Genomic DNA, 24,329 nt, shown 5'->3' with positions numbered 1-24,329 from the left:
GTGGGGGGGGGTTGTGGGGTTGCCGCACTGTCTACCGGGGTTCCGGACTCTGCTGTGTTATGAGTGAGATTTTTGATGCTGCCGTGGTACTGTATAGGACCCTCAAGACGTAGGAATGTCGGTTAACATACGGGAGGCCTCTGGTCTTATTAGAGTCCTTCGTTGGAATATTAGAGGGGCACTTGACAAGATTAAACGGGGGGCTATCCTGAGATTGGCCAAGCGCGCCCGCGCAGATGTGTTGGTATTGCTCGAAACCCACCTCATGGCGACTAAGGCATTATGTTTCCAGCGCTTTGGGTTTACACAGGTCTTTAATTTCAGATTCGTCAGGGGTTCCAGAGGGGTTGCTATTTGAATACACCATAGAATTGCATATATACATGTCAAGACCTGGGGGGATATTCAGGGCAGGTAAATGTTTGTGCAGGGCAGCGTGGGTGGTGAGGTTTTGGTCCTGGGGAGTGTCTATGCCCCTCCGCCTCTTTCCTGGGGGTTAGCGGAAAAGCTTATGGTCCTGTGGGCGGATATACCGGAGGGCCTGGCAGTTGTTGGGGGGGACTGGAACGACGTGATAGATGTGGTCAGGGACAGAAGGAGATCGGGTGCTTTCTCTGAGGCCCGCCACCCTACTAAATTGCACTCCTTAGTGATGAGTCTCGATTGGGTTGATCCCTGGCGCAGGATGCATGGTACTGCGCTGGGCTATACATATGTCTCGGCAGTCCATGTTTTTTTTTCCCGCCTAGATTATTTGTTTATTCCTAGAGTCTTTGTCAACAGGGTGGTGGAGGCGGATATTCTCCTGCGGGGACTCTCGGACCACTTGCCAGTGATACTCACTATACGAGCTGGGGGGGCCTGTGGAACATTTCGTTGGCGTTTATCCATCTGGAACCTTCAGAAGGAGGATTATAGGGAGCGAATGGAGGATGCCATTGAGCAATATTTGGCCATTAATTTAGGTTCGGTCTCGGGGAGGCCTTGAAGCCCACCATTCGGGGGGGGGTGGGGTGGACATTTCATTTTGTGCTGCTGCCCGACGATTGCGTAGGGAGGCCCTGGTCCGTGCGGAAGCTACTATTCTTTAGTTGGAGACGCGCGGCCGCGGAGAGGGGGGGGCGACTGGCTCGGCATCAGTTATTATTAGCACAACAGGAATACTCACATATCCTTTTAGACGAGGCTCGCCAGGCTTTGGTGGCTACTCGTAGTAGGATCTATCAATGGGGTGATAAATCTGGTAAAATGTTACATCGATTGTGTCATGGTTCGCTGCGCCCCCAGGCCCTCCCGGGCATTGTGGGGTTAGATGGACTCCCCTTGTCAGGCGCGTCGGCTATTGCGCGTAGCTTTGCAGATTATTATGCTCAGTTATACGCCCCCACGGAAGGCCTCCCACCGTAAGTCATTGATCGTTTCTTGGCCGATCTCCCACCAAGGGCGCTGGCAGATGAAGTCAGGGAAGAACTGGAAGGTCCACTTACAGAAGAGGAATTGAGGGTGGCCCTGGGAGATCTGAACGCGGGCAAGGCACCAGGCCCTAATGGCTTTCCGAGCGAATTTTTTAAAAAGTACTTTCAGCAGCTGGGGCCCCACTACCGCAAGGTGGTGGAGGAGGCCAGGGACCGGGGGCGTCTGCCCAGTGTTTGGAGGCATGCAGAAATAGTGGTCTTCCACAAGCCCGGTAGACCGCCGGAACACAATGCATCGTACCGCCCTATCTCCCTCCTAAATCTGGAGGCCAAGATATTAGCTAAGGCTTTGGCGAATCGCCTCCCTCCTCATATAGCCCTACTTGTACATCCAGATCAAGCTGGATTCATGCCCCAACGTGCAACCTGTCACAATATCCGGCGGGCACACGTGGCAGTCGCGACGGTACAGGGATTGGGGGAACGGGTAGCGCTCTTGTTGACGGATATGGACAGGGCGTTCGATTCTTTGAGTTGGGTCTATCTATTTGCGCTCCTGCAGCTGAATATTGGACCGCATTTCTTTTCCTACTTGACCCTGTTATACACTGATTTGACGGCTTCGGTGCGAGTTGAGGGCTTAGTCTCCTCGGCTTTCTCCATTGGACGGGGCACTAGACAGGGGTGTCCACTGTCCCCGTATCTTTTTGCTCTAGCAATGGAACCCTTGGCAGCATGGGTGCGGATGGACGCTCAGGTTTGCGTTTTTGAATGGGCATGCGGGCTCTCTGATCGCATCGCCCTATATGCAGATGATGTTTTGTTTATCCTTACCAACCTAGATCGAACGGGGCCCACTTGTTGCGCATCATGCAGATTTTTGGAGAAACATCGGGTCTTTATATGAACCCTCGGAAATCCACCCTATGGGTATTGGGAGTTCGGGGCGAGCTCGGTTCTTGGGCATAGTCGGTACAGGTGGTGTATGGGGGCATGAAATATTTGGGGGTGTACTTGTCCGACTCCCCCACCACGGCATGGGAGCTGAATCTTGCGCCGGTATGGGAGCGTGTGCCTGAGGATATTAAGACCTGGTCCCACATGACCCTGAACATCTTCGGCCGGTCAGCCATTTTCAAGATGGTAGCACTCCCGCGCCTTTTGTATCAATTACGGAATCATCCTTACCCGATTCCCCCAAGGTGGTTCCGCCAGGTGAATTCTGTCTTGGGACAGTTTCTTTGGGATGGTGGCGCGGTGAGGGTGGCAATCCGGACGTGTTTTCTATCCACATATTACGGGGGGCTGGCCACCTTCGATATTTGGTCTTATTATGTAGCATCACATCTACTTGTCCTAAACGAGTGGTGGTATGGGGATAGAGCGGACACGGAATATGCTGTGGAGGGACGCTCCATGGGCGATCGGTCCCTCCATGTTCTTCTCTATTCGGCTCAGCTGAGGCGCCCCTTCCATCTGCCACTTGGATTGTTTTTCAGCTTTGAAGGCAGGCGTTGCGGCGGATGGGCTGGTGGAACAGATTGACTCGGGAGACCACATTATGGCACAATGGCCGCTTTCCACAGTTGCTGAGCCTCTCCGGGTTTCAAGACTGGGACAGTATTGGGATATCTACTCTGGGGACGTTATGCGGGGCACGATTTTAAAATCCTTCCAAGACATTCAGAGGGATGATCAGATGCCAAAGACACAATTCCTTAAGTATTTCCAATTTAGGCATGCTATTTCCCCCAGCTTGAAGGGTCTGGAATCGCTGCCGGAGTTCAGCCCAATAGAGGCTAAGATATTTATGGGGGACCTTCTAGACCATAAGATCTCTAAAATGTATCAATCCCTGGTCACGCACTGTTCCCCCTCCTAGCAGCATTTGAGGGAGGCCTGGGAGGGAGATGTGGGTCAGATGGAGGAAGTGGAATGGACGAAATCCTTGATTTCCCCGCGAGGGGCGGCCATTGCAATGAGCCTGTGGTTGATTCAGTTCAGATATCTCCATCGGGTTTATTTTACCATGGTTAGGCTCTGGAGGGCGGGCCTGGTGGCTTCCCCGGTGGGTCTCCGTTGTGGGAACGAGGAGGGGACCCTGGTGCACACTATATGGCACTGCATAGCGCTAGCACGATTCTGGAGGGGGGTTTTGGCTTGTGTCTCTGAAGTATTGGGTTGGGAGCTTCCTAGTTCACCGAAGCTTGTCCTCCTTCATGTGATGGAAGGGATTGGGGGCAATATTTATAAGAGACATCTAATGCTTCTTGGTTTTACTTTTGCGAAGAGGGACATAGCTAGAGCCTGGAAGGCAGTGGTTGCCCCTTCCGTTTCGACTTGGAAAAATGGACTGGACTTCTGTATGGGTCTTGAAGTTCCCATTTTTGAAGCTAAAGGGTGCCCCCGGAAACATTATAAAATCTGAAAGCGCTGGGCAGATTATCAGGGTCTGGAGCTAGAGCTGCCGCAGGGAGGCTGGGGCCTTTACCCGGGGTAGCCTGTTGGCCTTTCACATACCTTACTCTTTTCTCCCGAGTGGCTTGCAGGTGCTTGGCGGGAGACGGTATTGTGGTCATTGAGTCCTAGTGTAGATTAATGGCAGTTTGGGTCAGTGATATACTATTCCAAAATAAGGAGACGGCGCGCTGGGGAGTGGGGAGGGGGGGGAGGGGGGGGTGTTGGTTGTTTTGCAGGGAATGATTTTATTTGTATTGCCTTTTATATTTTCCTTAACATAAATGTGTAAAATTGTCAAAGTCCTACTTTTGTATCTTATATGCGGCAGTTGTCTCTGGGACTCAGAGCTCTGCATTGTATCGCTCTGACAAATAAAATCTGTTTTAAAAAAACCCAGCATTGGCATAGATAATAGGTCTCGCCTTTGGGACCTTATAAGTGTTTAGCCATGCAACAGTTGATGTTGTTGCACCAAGGATATTGTGCTGCATAACTAAATACTTATAAGGTCCCAAAAGCGAGACCTATTGACTATGCCAATGCTTGTTTTTTTTTTGGTAAGGCAATGGAGATAAAGTTATTTGGCCAGAAACACAAAATGTTGAGCAGATACCAGAACCTGGTTTCCGAGTTGCTATGTCTGCAGTGGCTTTGGCCGTTAGGCCATATCTCCTACAGTCTCCTTCAACTATTGTGGGATGTCCACAACTTTTGTCAACAATTCGTCTGAGTGATGTTTGGGTAGGAGCCTATTAACCACTTTTAGCATTTGTATCGTAGGGTATGGTTGGCTGACGGATAAAAATGTAATTAACAAATTTGCTTATGTACCGATATGGTTTTGTTATCTATTTTTTTTAACGGATTCATTAAATAGATGATAGCTTTGTTGAAATGTGCATAAGCTAAACGAATGGGGACAAGATATGTCTAAGATGTACATCCAAGCATGAAATGTTGGCAAATTACTATTAAATATATTTCAGACTTGTTGAGCTGTGCCTGCATTCAAAACCTGATAAAAGGTTGGATTACAGTATACCTCAATTAGGCAGCAATGTTAGCGCCTGTCACGAAAGCCAAAACACGGCACTACATATTCCGAATGTAAGGAAATTAATAGATACATCTGCACGGCAGTCACTTAGACAAGGGCAGACTGAGTTCTCAGAGAGCTAGCAAAATTGGACTCTGGCGATTCTCACCTGTGCTGTTCCCGTCTGGCGCTGACAGGTGGGACAGAAGTCGGTGTCACCGGCATGCAGAGTGCATAAGCCCCTCGGATCAAGCCACGCTGGACTCCCATCATAGCAGCTGAGGCAAAGAAACACTTCCTTCAAGTGCAAACACGTTGGAGTGACTCCTGCAAAAGACTTCACTGAGGAGCTCCGCCCCCTCAATTCAAGTAAACATTGCAGCTGTCTCCAATTACATTTATATATATTCTTGCAGTTTTATAGCGCTAACTCCTCCCAAAGTATTGAAGTTCTTTACATGAGAACCAGATACATTACACAAAGACGTATTCTGCTTTTTTCAGACACGAGTAGATGAAGTGATTTTGCCCAGAATCACAAAGTTGAGCAGACGCCGAGACTCGAACCGGGTTCCCACATTCCAAATTCGTCAGCTCAGGTCATAACGCCACACCATCACCCAAAGACCCACGCTCTGAAGTAAACGTTAGGTAACCATGATCCGCTCTAGGTTTGCTGAAAGGGGCTCTTCAAGTGAGGTGTGATCTTTTTGTCCAGGACCCCATTTTTCCCTTGACAAATCTTCGATAGCTTGACACTCATTGTGTTTATAGACAGTAATGACTTCCTGCTAACACTGCCAGCCTTGAATTTACCAGCTAACACCTGACATCCCAAATGATGATCTTGTAAAAATGAAACTCCATATTAATTTTGTCAGTTCGAATGTAATATAAAGGGGGTTATTATGTTCCCAGTCATGAATGTGTAACAGTTAATCATGTATCATCGCTCTAGTTTCTTAGAAAAGTCAAATGCTGTGTAATATCAGCTCCTTCCTTCATGATGCCGAATGCTTCACAAAATAGCGCGCAAAATCAGTTTACTACATTATCCCCAGGTGCATAACCATATAATGGACGGAAATGAGACAAATGAGAGCATTTTAGAATTTAAAGGACAGATAGGTGCTTAGGGATTTTTGAACCGATGAAAACTCTTACCTCTGTCACTTCATGCTTTACCAAGTGTCACTCAAATGGAAAATCCCCGCACCCATGTCCCCCAGCTCTGGATGTATGCGATCACACTTCTGTCAAGGTTGGCGCTAGCTCCCGAGTCAATGGTTAACTTTGTGACGATGATTCCTATTGGTCCGTAGCATCTGAGGTAAATCTGAATAATGATATGGTGTGCAATTGCAACATGGATATCATCTGTGTGCACCAGAAAATGCCTTAAATAGTTCAATTAACTTATCTTGAAATGTAACATCCAATGGGTGCAAGCCAAATATTGAGAACTGACCTCAAGTGGCATTGGTAGGTGTGTGGTTTGTGTTCTATGCGCTTATGCTGCGGAAAATCGGTGCCGCGTCACAAGCTGCCCCCAGCATAGTAGCATCATTTCACCAACATAGTATAGGAGACAGCATGTGTTGCTTCATCTTCTAGCGACATTAGAGGACGTAGCATCCCACAACCTTTGACCTTTTTAGTGTGCAAGGGCAGTTTTGTTTCTTGAAAAATCAGGCTGCAGCACAGTAAACAAGTTGGTTTTTGTTGAATATATATATAGAGCACAAACTCGCCCCAAGGGTATTGGAGCGCTTTACATGTGCACCGGTTACGTTACAAAATATAACACACTTTGTTTAAATTCCACTTCTGCACCGGAAAGTATTTTTATTGCGTTCTGCGGTTACCAAGAGGCTTAGAAAGCAGATTTATTAGCACGGTTTACCGCAGATTAAACTGACTTGGAAAATAAACCATGCAATCCCCCAGCCATTAAACAGCCGCAATTACACAGATCTCTGGGAATTAAAACAAGCACAGGCGCGCCATTAAAGAAAACAAACACGCGCACGCGACTTGCGCTAAAGGAGGCGGCAGCAGGGGGAGGGAAGACAGGAGGGGGCCTGCGCCTGTTTCCCTTCCGGGAACGAGCAGGGGCACCATATGTTTGCAAGTTAATTACAAACATATGGTGTCAAAGCTCGCTCCCGCAAGGGAATCTCCAGACGTGCACGTGTTGCCATTAAAAGCAATGCAACGCGTGCACGTTTTTGGCTGAAAAGGCGAATCGATGGTAAAGGTCTTTCTCCTACGCAGCGCATGCGCGCTGCGTAGGCAAGACCTAAAAAGGTGAGGAATCTGCAGTTAGAAGTAGCCATCAGAAAAACTAATTACATATCCTCGGTTACTCTCATTCTGGTGGGTATTCCATTTAACCGCAGATTCCTCACTGCTCTCCCACCTCCTCGTTCAGTGGAGTGGTCTCTTTTAAAAAATTTTTTTTTTTTTTTTACCTTCGACAAAAGTCCCAAATAAAGATCGCCACACTGGTAAGGCCAATTTTTTTTTGCTCTATATCCAAGGGCTCGGAAAGAGTTGAGCAAGAAACTGATGTTGGTGCACAGAGTTGGCGCTTACATGCATCTCCACACATTCCTGAAGTGTTGTGATTGTAAGGCATCTCGAAGGACTCTTAGGTTGCATTTTGTTTGCATCCACCTACTTCTACAGTGATGTCTTTGTATGAGACCAATTCAAGAAGAATTAAATACACAGTTTTCATAAGCTTAGGGCATTGAGATAACAAGATTCATACAGCTGGCCAAATCCAAATGAAGAACTCACCCCAAGGTTTCTGAGTTGAAGGCTGTGGCCCGACTCCAAAGGAGAGGCTTTTCTGAACAGCCTGGTGGGGAAAGTTCCTTTATGCATTTCTGCCAGTGCCAGTAATACTCAAACTATTGTGTAAGATAAAGAAGGAACTGTATCTGATGATATCGATAGCCCCAGCGCAGCCCACACAATATTCGTATCCAGCGCTGTGGAGCAGAGGTCAGTGAGCAGGTTGCTTCAGTTCAAGACATGTATTATCCAGGAGGCAAGGCCAGATTTTCTACCTGTACCCAGAGTCATTCTACTTGATAGCCTGACTGATGAGAACTTCTAGTTTAGTTTACCAAAAATGTCTAATAACTGTAGAGACATTCGTACTGCAGTGAGAGTTCCTTCCATTCTGAAGATGTAAGCATATAAATAGACTCATCTTCAATCTAATAATCTGGACCCATTGTCAATAGCATCCAATCAGTTATTACTTTCTTTGGTATTCACTAAACCAGGCCTTAAATATCCAATAATCAAAGTGCACCTTTCATCAAAATCTAGATATTTGAGAAGGCCAGTGTCACACTCATTATTCTCAACAAGAATCATTAAAGAGTTTATGAAGCATATATTTTATTATTTTATCTCTAGTGAAGAGTCCAGCTTTATTTTGAGAGTTAAATACGGTTTTTTCAGCCTTATCAAAAGAACCATATGAACTAATTCACAGATCTACTATTATGCACTTGTCTTGAAAAACTGCTTATTCATTAGCAATAACGTCAGCCAAAAGCAAAGTTTATTTATCAGTGTTCGCAGGAGACTCGCTTGTACCATCAGTGGAATATGCACCTGTATTCAGGGGAACTCATATCAATAGGGGCAAGTTAAAAATTGGATTCTCTTCCAGTTGCTCTTGATATGCCAAAAGGTTTCCCCATCCATGCCTGAAAAAAGCATTTTATGGATGATAAAGAGTTAATGCTATAGCAATAGAGTTTAGACAGTGTTTTCTCTGTGTTTCATCCCTTTTTCTTTCTTTGTCATTCTCCATTTCTCATCATTTTTCTTGCATTTCATCTCTCCTATATTTTCCACCCTGCATTTCTCACTCCCCACTTCTTCCATACTCTTGTCATCTCCCTTCTTTACTAAATTATTTTCATATCACACCCCTCACCTCCTCTCGTTCCCTCCCACTCTTTCAATGAAGGTGCAAGAAGCTAACGCCAAGTTTGACCATGATGCACTACAGGAGATGGAACTTGCTCCAGTACAGCGGAAAATTGAAGCACGCTCAGCAGAAGACTCCTTCACAGGATTTGTGCGAACACTGTACTTTGCCGACACCTACCTGCGAGACAGTGAGTAAATCGTCAATGCCAATGTTTGTGTAAGTCGTGCATTTCTAGACTGGTGCAGAGCCTGCCCAATCTCTTCCAGATTTTCCCAAGGCCTGATCTATCTTTTTCATATGATTCTGCCTTCTCCTGCGCCCAACTCTGTCCACAGTCTATTCTCTTTAATTCATATCTACTAATATGTAAATAATTTGCTTCGAGAACTGCATATAGCATGGATATTTCTGTTATGTCTTCTCTCCTGTCATCTGTACTTATGAGGTATTCAATAGCAATTTTGAGAGAACAGGATCACCTTTTTATAGCTTGGACCCTTTTTCTTACAGAACTGAATCCTGCGCACACATACAGCCACTCTTGCACCATGGCTTCACAAATGTCTGATAATTCCATAAAAAGGTCATTCTCTCTGTGATGAGCTATGTGTTCTCTTCTTTAATAGCGCTCAATTTTTACGCAGTCCTTCTTTCCCTTTGGCAGCTTGTCTTTACTGCTGTTGAGCCACAGATCTTCACCATCTTCACATAATATCACTCCCTCTAAATCTATGGTTTCTGTCACCACTTCTGGCCATGGCTTCTCATACAATTCTTTGCCCTGCTTTGGCTATTCACCATAAGACTCCAATTAGCCTCCTGTTCGACCTGTGCCGTTTCTTTCAGTACCACTAAGGCATACTACATCTCCATTTTCTCTGTCCACGGTTTTTCTACTCTGCTAGGTGCCAAGGCCAGAAAGACCTGGTGCACCTCTGGGGCCCAAGCATTCTCCTACACCACCTCCAGCTAAAAGGTAAATAAGACACATACAACTTACCCATCCAGGAGGGATATAAATTAGTTTTTTCAGACTTGGATCCAGTTTCCACATTTTCCACACTAGTGTTTCCCTTAGGTTCTACTTTGCTGAAATCGCAACATTTCATGCAGGACTGGCAAAATGATCTTTCCCAGCTTAATATTTCACTGGAAACTCCAAACACATCTTTCTCGGTCTTTATAAAGGTGCAGCAAAGAGTCCCTACACGTTGTCTTTTACTTCTAACGCCTGGCTTCGAGGAAACAGTGAAACAAAATGTCTTTCTCTGGCCATAACTCAAGTAGCAACTCGGGCTGCTAGAGAAATCTATAGCTCAGAATCCAGTCCCAAAACAGGACACTGTTGTTGTCTCTGTAGTCAGGAAATGGTATGCCTACTCCAAAGATGTCTGTTCTACCAAATAGACTCAGAGGCTGACTCTGGTTGGTAGAAAGGTTTGCAGTACAGCAGGCATAGCTCTGAATTCTGCAAGAGCTTCTACACTTCTTGGCAGGTATGAGTGTGACTTATTGGAGAATACTCAACCCTTCTAGAATACCTTACCAAGTGACAGAAAACATTTTGCTGAAGCAGTTATTTAAGGCTTCCTTATCTCCTTATGTTTTGTTATAATTTGAAGATTTATACAGCGCACAGCTACTCACTAGAGTGTCCCGGCGCTAAAGGCATGACGGCACCTACATCTGAAACTTATGCTGATTGTGTGAAAAGCCAAGTTTTCAGTTTCTCTTTGAGGAAGGGAAGGTCTCGTGTTAGAAGCAGATCCCTAGGGAGTATGTTTAAGTTAAGCGGTCCTAGATACAAAAATGATCTACCGCCTGTTCTGAGCCGGACTATAGCCAGATGTTCAGAGGGAGGAGCAAAAGGTGCGGGCTGGAATGTAGTCTTGAATCTTCTCTCAGGGCTCAAACAACCATAAAAATGTCACTAGACCTGCGGGTCTAGTAATTTTAATAATCTAATTGACCTAACTGTAATGTACTTGACCAGTGAACTGGTCTCAAATTGTGTGATCCTGGGCAAATATTTTGTCTTATGGAGTTGCCTTTTTCTATATTATCACAACCAGATCTCAGTTGTGACAGATGCGTCACTCCTGGGATTTGGCGGCCATCTGGGAGAGGTGGAGGTCAGGGGACACTGGTCTCTGGCGGAGTTGGGGCTCCACATAAGTTTGTTGGAGCTTCGAGCGATCTGGTTGGCATTGACAGCATTTCTTCCCTCTGTCAAGGGGAAGCTAGCGCAGGTGTTCATGGACAACAGCACGTGGCACGATCCAGCTTCTTGGGTTCCCTTTCCGGTGGAGCGGTAAGGAATGCTCTTGGAAGTAGAGGCTTGGACCACCAAGCTCTCAGGGGTGGGGTGTTAGGAGAGGAAAGTTGGGTCGCCAGGAGGCGGGCAGTGGCGTCGGGCGATCATCCTATCCACAGGGGTCCCTGTGTTGGGCCTGGACCAGGTGCCCAAAAGGATGTCGGTGAGGGCTTCATTAAACGGCAGCAGGGGCTCCCAAGAGCTAGAAACGGTAGAAGCACCTCCCTCAGGAGGTTAGTCCTGACCGCCACTGTAGGGAGCTCGAGGTTGAGGGCCTCGGCTGCCCTACACAACACCACTGCATATGACGCTCCTTCCTCCATAGCCACGGTAGGAGGGGACAACATTCCAAGGCAGGGACTGCAACAAGCAGGGTGGGGTGGGGTCGTGGACCCTTTGTCGAGAAGCCCTGCCTCTCTGGACATGGCTGGAACAGCAGGGCATAACCCTGGTGGTTCAACACCTGGCAGGTTCCCTGAACGCCAAACTGGACAAACTCCGCTGTCTATCTTGGGAAGAAGATTTTCTCTTCCGCCAGCTTGGGACTGCGGTCGGTAAACACTGCATGTTTATTGGGCCGATTATTCCCACTCTGTGTGGGACACAGTTGCGCAGGTGCTGCCTCAGTGTCTGGAGGAGGCCCGGACAGTGCTCTCCCAGGCTATTGCCGCCGGGAGGTATAGGGTGAACTTTACCTTCCGTTGTGGGCTGGGTACCGCGGACTCTCTAGGTAGGACGATTTCCAAGTCGGTAGCCCTTCGATGCTATGCCTGGATGAGATCGACTGGCTTTCCTGGGGATGTCCAGAATACCCTCATGGACATGCCCTTTGGTGGCCGTCGCATTTTTGGCGACAAAGCGGACAACGCTCAAGCGTTTCAATGACTCACGGACTACAGACAAATCCCTGCGCCTCTCCAGCTGCTCTGCGCAGTCTGCTTTGCGCCCCTTTCGTGGCTACGGGAGGGGTGCGGCACTATGTTCCGCCCAGAGCCACAGGCCGACGCTTGCCCCCCTCCGCAGCAGCCTCTAAGCCTTTCCAGTCCAACATTTCAGGCCCATCAAACGCCAGTGGGCAGCAGGATTCGCCTTCAGCTCCCCCACTGGCGCACCATCACGTCGGACAGGTGGGTTTTGCAGATAGTCCGAAGAGGCTACTCCCTCCCATTCGAGGCTACCTCCCCAGCCATGCCACCTCAGTACCACCGTATGTCAGAGGATCACCTCTGCCTTCTCCAACAGGAAGTTAGGGCTCTCCTGGCCAAGGAAGTCATCGAGCTCATTCCTGTCCCAGAAGTAGGTCGTGGTTGTTACTCCCACTACTTTCTGGTGCCCAAGAAGGACAAGGGCCTGCGTCCTATCCTGGATCTCAGGAACGTCAACCGCTTTCTCCGGAAGGAGAAGTTCAAGATGTTGACGCTCGCTCAGGTCTTGTCTGCCCACGACCCTGGAGACTGGTTGGTAGCGTTGGACTTGCAGGACACTTATTTTCACATCCCTGTCCTGCCGGCCCACTGGCGTTACCTGCGGTTCACGGTAGGCCACGAGCACTTTCAGTTTACCGTGCTCCCCTTTGGCCTTACCAGCGCCCCTCGGGTGTTCACGAAAGTGATGGCGGTGGTCCCAGCTCATCTGCGCAGATCAGGGGTTTCAGTCTTCCCCTATCTCGACGACTGGCTGTTGCAGGCAGGCTCGCCCCAGACTGTCCTCTCCGACCTCAAGACTAGGGCCGACCTCCTGCATTTGCTGGGGTTCTCCATCAATGTGCCGAAGTCGCACCTGATCCCCCTCTCAAAAGCTCCTCTTTATCGGAGCGGTTCTGGACACAACGCGGTTTCAGGTTTATCCTCCCAAACAGCGAGTCTGGGATATTCGGACTATGATTCCGATCTTTCAGCCTCTATCCCGGGTTTCGGTCAGGATGACCCTGAGGCTGCTAGGCCTCATGGCCTCCTGCATCCTGCTGGTTGATCATGCCAGGTGGCATATGCGGGCTCTGCAGTGGGTCCTGAAGTTCCAGTGGGCGCAGCATCAGGGCAGTGACGGCCCGTGTAGGGCCTTTTACCGGGGCGGTAACGTGGCGCAGAGGAGGGACAGGGTGGGGGGTTGCAAAATGCGGCATACGGCAGAGTTCAGGTAAGTTACGAAAAAAATTAATAAAACGAATTTCGTTGCGCGCGCTGCTTCGCCAAATGCGAAGCGGCGCGCGCAACGACACGGCCAACAATCGTCCGGGCACCCCATCAACCTTCTGGAGCTCTGGGCGATTCATCTTGCACTGAAGGCATTCCTTCCCTCTATCCGGGGAAGAGTAGTGCAGGTGTTCACGGACAACACCACCGCCATGTGGTACTGCGGGGTGGGGTCGTGGACCCTATGTCAGGAGGCTCTTCGCCTCTGGACATGGCTGGAACATCAGGGCATATCCCTGGTGGTTCAACACCTGGCAGGTTCTATGAATGCCAGGGCGGACGAACTCAGTCGCAGGTGCATGATGGATCACGAATGACGTCTTCACTTGGAGGTGGTGCAAGGTCTCTTTCAACAGTGGGTAGAACCTTGGTTAGATCTATTCGCCACCGAAGAGAATGCGCCATGTCAGCAATCCTGCACGTTGGAATTTCCAAGGCGGGACTCGCTAGGCAATGCTTTTTGTCGCAAGTGAAGTTGCCGTCTGTTGTAGGCCTTTCTGCCTATACGACTTCTGCCCAGAGTGCTGAAGAAGATCAAGTGCGACCGGGTCCACGTCATTCTGGTGGCTCTGTATTGGGCACGAAGGGTCTGGTATTCTGAGCTGCTCAACAAGGCCATTGATCCTCCAATCTGACTGCCTCTTCGGGAGGATCTTCTGTTGCAGCAGCAGGGGCAGCCCTCCAACTGAACCTGTCCAGCCTCCACTTCCTTGCGTGGAGATTGAGCGGCAGCAGTAAACGTCATTTGCGATGTAATCCTGGCAGCCAGGCATCCCTCCACTAAGACAGTATACGCCTGCCGGTGGAACACATTTGTGGCATGGTGCGCAGCAAAGGCTGTGGATCCTCTTTCTGCCCCTCCTTCTCAGGTTCTTTTGTTCCTTTTCTCTTTGTCCCAGTAGGGTTCTGCTCTGGGCACTATCAAGGGCTATCTTTCGACCATTTCTGCCTTTCTTCGGCTTCCTGATCGGCCTTCTCTCTTCAAGTCCTCAGTTGTAAATCGTTTCTAAAAAGGCATAACTCATCTCTTTCCTCCTATTCCCTTCGTTATGCCTCAGTGGGACTTGAATCTGGTCTTGACATATTTAATGTGCGCTCCCTTTGAGTAGCTTCACAACTGTCCCTTGAGGATTTTAACTCGGAAGACTGCATTCCTGGTGGCCATCACATCTGCCAAAAGAGTGAGTGAGCTCCAGGCCCTTTCATCCAAGCCTCCTTATCTGTCTGTACATCCGGACAAAGTTGTCCTCAGGACTCGTCCATCCTTCGTTCGCAAGGTTGTCACCACTTTTCACATTGGGCAAACCATCACTTTGCCCACCTTCTTTCCGCCTCCGCATCCTTCGAAAGAGGAAGAGAGTCCACCATCTGGACCCAAAACATGCGCTTTCCTTTTATTTGGATCGCACCAAACAGTTCTGGGTGGATGACCAGCTCTTTGTTGGCTACGTAGGCACAAAGAAAGGTCGGGCCGTACACAAGCAGACTATCTCCAGATGGGTCGTTTTGTGTATCAAAGCCTGATATTCTCTAGCAAAAAAGGAGCCTCCAGTGGGGCTGCACGCCCATTCCACCAGGGCGATGGCAGCCATTACTGCTTCGGGACGAGGAGTTCCTCTAAATGACATCTGTCAGGCAGCTAAGTGGGCATTGCTGCGCACGTTTACGAGACACTACTGCCTTGACAGCCAAGTCCGGAGGGATGGCTTCTTTGGCCGTTTTGTTCTCCAGGACTTTCTGGTGTGAACTTGGTTCGCAGACCCACCGCCGGGGTTGGTATTGCTGGGGTATCTATTCTAAGGTAAGAAATCTAAAACTAACTGTTTCTTTCAGATGAGCAAGTTACTTACGTTCGGTAACGATATATTTGTAAGAAACATAGGTTAGTTATAGATTCCTTAACGCCCCTCCCATCCTCCCCGTTCTGCAAACTGATTTCTAGGGTTAAGGATATCCTTTCAGGGCCCTAGTTTTGTGCACCTGTGGTCGGTGTCTTGTATGGCTCTGCGTTTCTGGCGCGGATAGTCTTGTACAGAACTGAGGTCAGTGCTCGAGGGCGGTGTCTAAGTAGCTACCAATTTGTGATTTGCCTCTGCATCTAAAGTTGCAGACAGCTCATAAAACAACTGATGTCAATGCACATGTCTGGCGTTTATAAACGATTCCTCGCATCACTTCTGGAGCGGAATGATGTTGCTGCGGAGCCACGTGACATCACCTCACGGCGCATAGGGGTACTGCTGAAGATTTTCTGGATCCAGACTGACACCAGGAGGAATATTTAAAAGGTAAGGATTCTGTGGTTAGTCTCTACCAAATAGGGCATTACCAAAGGGAAGTAACTTGTCCATCTGGGTGCAACTGAATACAAGCCAAAGGAAATACTTTTTCTGCAGAGGAGAGAGTATTGTCAGTTTTTCTGAATTGTCTTCACATTCTCCGGACAGTTGCTCAAGTTTCATCCCTTCTGTGGTTGATGGCCTCCTGTATTTTCAGTGTCTGCAATGCCAGATTACATATAAACCTTGTATCAATTGTTTGAAAAACCAGTACATTAATGGAGGACAGTTGGGAAGATAAAATCTGACAGTAGCAGCAAAACATTTTCTTCCTTAGTAGTATACAGAGGAAAATGTGTTGAAAGGGGCTTTGTTTCACTAGGATCTTAATAACCAATCAATCTTTGCATATTCTTTTATGGTAGGCTGCTGAACACTTCTCGGAATTCTGAAAGTTCAAGATCTCTGGATGGGCAAAGTGATCCACCATCATAGAAATTTCTTGAAGTTTGGTGCTGCATATCACAACTCTAAAGTCCAAAACTGTTCTAATTTAATCTGACTCTATAACAGCACAATGCAGTATTTGAACACACACGGGGTGCCAGATGCAGAGCGCTTTCACAACCTGGAGGATAAACCATTGTCAGGAAATCTTTGGGCACTTTCGACTAAGGGAAAAACATCCATAACGGCATGTTTGAGAAACCTACTGCTAAATAAGATATGTAAATCTGCCATTTGCAGTTCTATACATATAGTTACTGAACAGTGTTTTGATTTGAATACCAGGGCAAATACTGCAGTAGGACAAGCTGCTATGAAAAGCCTTTTTGTTAACAGTTTCAAATTTAGATGCAATCCATTTCTAGTCTGCTTCTCAGTGAAGATCTTACGAAACAGAGAATTAGTTACTTGTGTTCCAATGCTTGCATTCTAGCCATATTAAAGAAAGTCATAAATAGCCTTCCTCTCATCCAGCTATCCATCTCATGAAAGGAGTGTTTATCACTGGTGTGTCTTTGCATTAAATCTGTCAGTAAGAAGCAACATTGTGAATCAACTCACAGTATAAAGTGTGCTGGGATTGGGAAGCTACTGGATACATACAGAAACAGTTTACTGTTGCCAGTCCCTTTACAATGCAGCTATGTCTTTCAGGCCTTCTCATTGGGGATATGCTGAGTGTTGCTATGTGTAAGGTTGATACTTTATTGGGCCTTAAGGCTTATACTTACCCACTGCCACGTCATGACAATAACAGCCTACAGCGAGCCTGCTTTATCCAGTTCCTTTCAGCTAGCCAAGCCTTTCTCTTCCTTACCTCTGTAAATGAATTCATCTCTCCGACCTGCCCACCGCAGTGGTCTTTCTCTCTCATTCCGAACAGCAGCAAATGCCTGTGTATCATGATTCCCTGCAGGCAATCTATATGATACATGCCCATGGGCTCATGTTTATGACTTTTATTAGCCCACAACCAGGACTGCCCTGTCTCTCCCATTTTAAATGTGTAATCCTTAGTCAGGCCCCTTCTCTTCCATGTTACTCTTCATCTTTCCTAGACCTTGGTAAGTCCAACTTTCATTTACAGTGGTTGTATATGGTCACCTCTTGCTTGTTTCATGCTGTGGTTCTTAGGTGAAATGCTCCTTTTCAAGGTGTTTCCATTTTTAGACAGATTTTTACACAGCTACTGGACTTTGTAGCTCAATTCATCTGTGTGCCAATCTTATTGCCAAGATTTTTCTTGCCCTCCTGGCATTAAAGGTATTCTACTGTGCATAGCATAGAAGTCGAACATGTCTCTCTCCCACAGCTTGCCTAAAGAAAAATACATATTGGGACAGCAAACCATCTTGCAAGAGACAGACAGGTTATAAATATGTTTCCTTCACCTTTTCCCCTAATCAGCACACACACACAAGCCTTCGGGAGTTGTATTATTAGAGGCTTATATTATAAGTCATTATAGTGCAGAATATATGTAAAGCAATAGTGGCAAATATTTTTGGGGGATGAGGAGCATGAAAAAGTGTCCTTCTGATACTGACATGATGGGAATAATTGCACAGTGCTGTGATATACTTCCTTACAGGTCAAACATAACATTCTGTGTTTGATAGAAAAGAAAACACATAATCATAAAAATGTTTGATTTAAATACATATTTATAACGTATCATAGCATATATATATATATATATGTATATTCACTGAAAAAACCATAGGTTTCACACACGTTATAGTTAGGAATTAGCATTTAAAAAACCTTGCAAATTCACTGAAAAAACCATAGGTTTCACACATGTTATAGTTAGCTGTACATTTTACTGATAAAAAACCAATGAAATTCCCCCGTTATAGTTACTGTAGGCAACTATAACTCACGCGACCGCAATCCTCTGCTGATGCTAATACTGTATTTAGACACTTATTTGCCCATGTCTTCTTCCATTAAATTTTAGCTATACATATATTACAAATATTTTTTTTTCATAAAGACACATATGTCATCACCAGAGGATTACGGTCGCGTGAGTTATAGTTGCCTACAGTAACTATAACGGGGGAATTTCATTGGTTTTTTATCAGTAAAATGTACAGCTAACTATAACATGTGTGAAACCTATGGTTTTTTCAGTGAATTTGCAAGGTTTTTTAAATGCTAATTCCTAACTATAACGTGTGTGAAACCTATGGTTTTTTCAGTGAATTTGTACGGTTTTTTAAATGCTAACTTACTTTGCGCCATTCGTTGCGTGCGCGCCCACTTAACGCAGTTCGTTCCGTGCGCGCACGGTGCGCTTCGCGCACCGTGCGCGCACAGTGAGCACGCGGTGCGCTTCGCGCGCCGCGCGCCCACTTTACGCAGTTAGTGCCATGCACGCACGGTGGTCACGCGGTGCGCTCTGCGCACCGCGTGCCCACATTATGCGAGATGGGCCATGTACGCACGATGCGCTTCGCGCACCGTGCGCACATGGGGGACATATTATGCGCATCGTTGTGAAATGTTTTGTTTATTAATTTCAATTATTTCATAAGCCATGCACAAATGGAGCCCTTCGGGCACCATTTGCACATGGGGTGGGGAGAGTGTGGATACTTTTTTTTTTTTTTTTAATTTTTTTACCGTACGCGTACGGTAAGCGTAATCGGCGATTTTTCGGAAAAAAAAAAAATAAATTTTTTTTGGCCTTGTGGGTTGTTTGGGGGCCCGTATATCATTGCTGGGTGATTATTATTTAAATATACTGCCCCTTTACCCATTTTTGGGCTTCATTTATGCTGCCCTACTCAGAGTGCGAGAGAGAAAATGGCGGCCGTCGCTTCCTGGTTTCGGCCGATTCGAATGTTTACTAAGATCTAAGAGCCAATCAGAATCGCGCTCGCGCACGCCACCGTACGCGTACGGTAAGCGCACCGTAAGCGCACCGTAAGCTGGCTCAGATATATATATTGATTTAAAGGCTATTTTCTCAGAATCTACTGAACAGATTTACACCAAACCTACAAAAGGCACTTCCTTGACCTGAGGACTACCTCTCTGCCAAATTTCAAGTAATTCTGTTCAGCCGTTCGGGCTGTAGCTGTGTCTAAAGGTCCTATGGAAAAATGCATGGGAAAAACGTGTTTTGGGACCCCCCTTTTATCTCAGCCCCCGCTTGAAGAAACCCCCCGAGACTTTCAGGGTAGGAGCGGAGCGGAGCGCCCCACCTATTTTGAAAAATTTGCGAGGATTCGTCGACCGGCGCAAAAGTTATTCAAAATAGAATGTTGCGGATTTCCTATGGAAACGTGGTCCTAACTATAACTACCTACTGGCGACCGCCAGTAGGTAATATATATATATATATATATATATATATATATATATGATTGTGTGTGTGTGTGTGTGTATATATATATATGTATATATATACATAATATGCAAGGTCCCATACAGCAGAGGGTGTGGGGCCAAAAGTCTTGACTCATAGGCCATAGTTGGCACATTGATATTTACACACACACATACACACAATGCCTCTTTTCTTCCCATATTCCTCTCCTACTACCCTCAGCTTCATTAATATTTCTCCGTATATTTTTTCTTTTTGTTTAGCCATTATGCTTTCTTATTTTTCAGATTCTATACATCTCCATATAATCTCCTAACATCAACACAATTTGCTGGCTGTGATGTTGCCATACGGAATAAGTAGTTGTGCCTTTCTCTATATGACAGCAACATCGCTCAATAGGATAAATGACTATCACTGTGGGTGGCAGGTAGTGATTTAAAATCCCAGAAAGGCCAACTTAAAGTCAGGAATTTGAGTTCCATTAAATTTGGCTATATTAACAAACATTATTCATAGCACTCAGGAAAACAGAAGTGTGATATGAAGCTCTGTATAAAAAGCAAGGTAACATTATATGAGGAGAAGTAATATACTTTGTGTTTCCCCACTTCAGGCTCTCGGCACTGTCCCTCGCTGTGGGCAGGCACTAACGGTGGCACAGTGTATGCCTTTTCCTTACGGGTCCCACCGGCAGAGCGGAGGGCAGACGAGATAGTGACGGCAAATCAAGGTGACAACTGGATCACATTCAGTACCTTTGTGTTTTTACAGAACTCTATTGGACTTTGCATGGATAATACTTGGAACCTGTCAGGACATTGTTCCCTTCTCTCGTTAGGCTTTATATGGTTTATATATAGACCATCCATTGTAGGCCTTGTTTCATAATACTGTTGAATTTTACCTAGCTAAGTATTGCCATCATTCGATCTCCTTGGGATTCTTAAGTCTGTTGATTTGTATGTGTGGTATTGAGATTCCCTGGGTCCTTTTATTCTAACCCTGTTCCCTTACTCATACTTAAATTCTCTTGAGACTCTTGTCCCATAATCTTCAGAGGATTTACAGGTTGTTTGAACCCTGCAGTCTAACAATACTTCTTTCCGCCCCTAGCCAAGGAGATCCAGCTCATGCATCGTGCGCCTGTGGTTGGGATCATCGTCTTAGATGGACACAGCGTGCCTCTTCCAGAGCCCCTGGAAGTGGCACATGATCTGTCCAAGAGTCCTGATATGCAGGGCAGCCACCAGGTGTTAGTCATTTCCGAAGAACAGCTGAAGGTAAGGTGACTCGCTGAAAGTAACTGTAGGTGTGATGTTGTTATTGCAGGTGAACTAGTAGTGCATAACTAATATAGTAGTTGTGGATAGTGGGAAAGCACGGCTATCAGAGTGAATGTGTTGCCAGTGTACAAGCTGGTACAGTAGTCGCCTAGTGTATGGCAAATCTGACACCGTTTGGGTTAGTGTTTGTAAAACTGTCACACTTTGTGGTGTTTTCGGTTATAGCATTGGCACAGTAAGAGATAGAGATGACAGTCTGTCCGCAATATATGTTCTGGTCGCCAGTAGATCATGTGAGTCATGAGGCTCTCCGGAATTCGTCTGTTCTATTGTTTAATGTCTTTGCTGAAAAATATCTCTTACTTTCAAGGAGAACACATCTGACCACTTCTAAACATTTCTAATCCTGTAACAGCACACAAATTAGATCAACCCCTTCTTGCATGTCTTCAGTCCTCCTGACCGAGGCTGTTAAGCAAAGAACTCCTGGGATAATAGCTGGTATCACTTGAATGTCACACTACAGCCTAGTGAGAGGGGGTGGTAATCAACATTGACTATCAGTGGAGTTACGCTTTCAGTGTGCCTCCTCACCTTTAGAGCTTAGTCTCTATATCTGAAAACCACACAATCGTAGGGTGTTTCCTGTGCACTTGATAGGTCAAAGGCAACGGATATGGCATTGCATGTAGTCTTTTCAGGCTCTGTTAGAACTACAACTTCTGATTGATTTATAGAATTAATGTAGCATGTCTCTTGGCACTGAGGTGCCATGTTGCATAGGAATACCTAGGTGTTGAAAGGGGCAGGACCATAGTGATTTAATTAAACATGTTACAATAAAGGAGGAGTTTAACCATTGCACAAAACTTTACCTAGTGGTCTTCCTGTCCAGCTTTGTCAGTGAAGGCATTCCAAAACCTTGGGGTCAGGAAGGAAAAGCTTCTTTGCCCAGCTTTCTGATACTGACATCTACTTGTGGATATATGTTTTTACAACGAAATCTCAATATTCTAGGTGGCTTGAAGTATGTAAATAGGCTCTTAATTTTGGCCTATTCCTTGTAGCGCCTAGTGGACAAGGCAAAGGACTTTGAAGAAAATCCATTCCTCCAGTCTAAACCATTGGCTTTGTCTTTAACCTCATATTGTCAGTTTTGTTTTCACGTACCTATCGCTATTGTCCCATACTGTGAGTCATGTTCAACTTATTGATCAACTATTGGGGGATGTATGTTAATTCCACAGCTCAGGTCTTTATGGGGAGGTATGAAATAAATCACTTGCCGCAACTGTGATTGATGACAAAACATGCTCTTAAATATTTATTATCTAGTGCTTCATAGTTAGTTCTGCATCCATTTATGCCCCTAGATGTTGAAACTCCTGTTCATAAATTTTGGGTTGATTTGGGTGATTTAGATGAATTGCCCAACTGTTTGGGTGTGGTGCCTATTCTTATATGGTCTCTCAATTTTGACTTTCCCACCCAAACATTTCTGTCTTAATGTCATTCAGTTGGAGCCAACTGAAGTCCATCCAAATGCTAATTTGCTCAAGACATCCATGCAGTTTGTAATATTGATTGATCTTCCTATTGAAACCATTCATTAGCACGGTACAGGAAGCATAACATTTGTACTGTATGCACCATTGCTGTATCAGTCACCGATGGTAGTGGTCATCCCACGGTTTAACTGTAATCTCTGCTCTGATAGAATGAGCGAAACAAAGAAAGTTGAAGGTTCGTTACCCAACCCATTTCAGTTTGGCAAGTGAGTAGAACACTATCTTCTACTATGCCAAATGCTGCAGAAATTGTCAGAAGCACAAGGAGAACTAGATCATCACTACCAGTAATTAACAGTAAAGAATTAACAATGTCTTACACCATAACCTGCCTTTTCAAGGGCCTGGAAACCTGATTGTCATGTGCCTAGGTAACCATGCTCCTCCAGGTGGCTCCAAAGTTGGCATGTCACTACCTTTTGATGAACTTACCCAATATGGGAAGGTCTGCTAAAGGCCTAATATTAAAGTTTTCCTTAGGGTCTAGCAAAGTTGCTGTGAAGGTGTAGTAAAAATAGCATTCTTATTGCCGGATGGGATCCTTCCTGTGTTTAGAAAGGAGTTCACTAAGCTTCTAGTGGTAGGATCAAATAAAATGAGGTGTCTCATTAAAACCCAAAGAGGTATTGCATCACCATGGTCCATATCTTTGGGAGTGACTCTTTTTTTATAGACCTTCAATTTCCTCAAGATCTGCTTCCTGGAAAGGAAATCTGAGATGTGTTTTTCTGTTTCAATGTGGGCCTAGACTAACGTGTTGACTAATGCAGTTGAATCAGGTTACGAAAATAATGACACAGACAAAGCATTGAGGGGGCATTGGGTTTAGCAATCCCTCTGATGCACTCTCCTATCTTAGCAGACTTACTATCTGTTGCTTCATCTAGTGTGCCACATGTAGCTTAGGGCCAAAGTTTACTCTTGTCCCTATTATGTGCTTAAATTAGATCGGTGCCAGTCTTGAAAAATATCTACTCTTAATATTCCTACCTCAATCATGAACTCAATTGGTTGGCTTTTTCTTCCTTAATAGCTGCCTGAAGCTCACTTCCAAAACCTCATCTAAACTTTTCTCTGAGGGGTTGGAAGGGTCAATCTTTTTACACCATTTAGTTTGTCATTACTAGATGGAGTACTTCACTCAAAACAATAACTCTGGGTGAAGCACCTCAAGTTGCAATTAATAACATATCCAGACCTGTAATTATTGGGTTGAAAAACTTCGGGTTCGATCATTTTGAGCCTTGAGACACCGGGCCTGTCAAGGTTGCTGCAGTGTAGGAGCTGCAGTCAATAGCATTGCCTGCCTCCATCCCCTGCAGCACTCTGTGGAAACCAATATTTCTCCTCCAAATAGGCACAAGCGTGCCTCTCTCCTCTTCCCTGTCCATTCTCCCCAGCCCCCGCTGGCACTCTTGCAGGCATCTTCTGCTTGCTCGGAGCGGACATCAGGGGTTTTTCACCAAATTTGTGAAAAACTGCCCAGTAAACCACCTGGTAACTACGGGTTTGAACAACTACCCATTTGCCAGAAAACTCTGAATAGCCGGACTTTTGTGTTGATACAGGGGAGGCTACAAGGGGAGTAGTGGCAAAGGAAAGGGCTCAGCCCCTTTGGGGCTGAGCCCTCCAAAATAGCTCTTATCATTCTCCTTGATCATACAACATCTGTCGGAGGAAGGTTACAGGGTTTCCTGCCAGGGTGGATGGAAATCCCTTCTGACCAATAGGTTCTAGACATTATACAGGAGGGGTACTATTTAGAATTCACACACACACACACCCCACCAAACATTCCACCCCACAAACAGACTATCCCTAGAACATCAGCGTCTTCTCCATGAGGAGATAGACGCGCTACACACTAAATGGACCATAGAGCCAATATTGCCACAACACCGCAGCAAGTGAGGGTATTCCCTATTCTTTCGAATCCCCAAAAGAACGGCTTCCTCAGGCCCATTCTCGACCTCCGGC

At 46.1% G+C, this 24,329-nt stretch overlaps 1 protein-coding gene across 2 annotated transcripts in view; it reads left to right on the top strand.

Moving 5' to 3' along the window:
• The window catches only part of LLGL2 (LLGL scribble cell polarity complex component 2), a 682,570-nt gene that overhangs the window by 454,523 nt on the left and 203,718 nt on the right, over positions 1-24,329 (top strand). For both annotated transcript variants that reach the window (XM_085616998.1, XM_085616999.1), the window contains exons 17-19: positions 8,906-9,056; positions 20,115-20,231; positions 20,615-20,781. In XM_085616998.1, the coding sequence (XP_085473124.1) occupies positions 8,906-9,056; positions 20,115-20,231; positions 20,615-20,781 (435 nt within the window). The remainder of the gene's footprint in view (positions 1-8,905; positions 9,057-20,114; positions 20,232-20,614; positions 20,782-24,329) is intronic.

This window comes from Triturus cristatus, chromosome 7 (genome assembly GCF_964204655.1).
Source record: "Triturus cristatus chromosome 7, aTriCri1.1, whole genome shotgun sequence".
NCBI lineage: Eukaryota > Metazoa > Chordata > Amphibia > Caudata > Salamandridae > Triturus > Triturus cristatus.
This window is presented reverse-complemented; position numbering and strand designations above follow the sequence as displayed.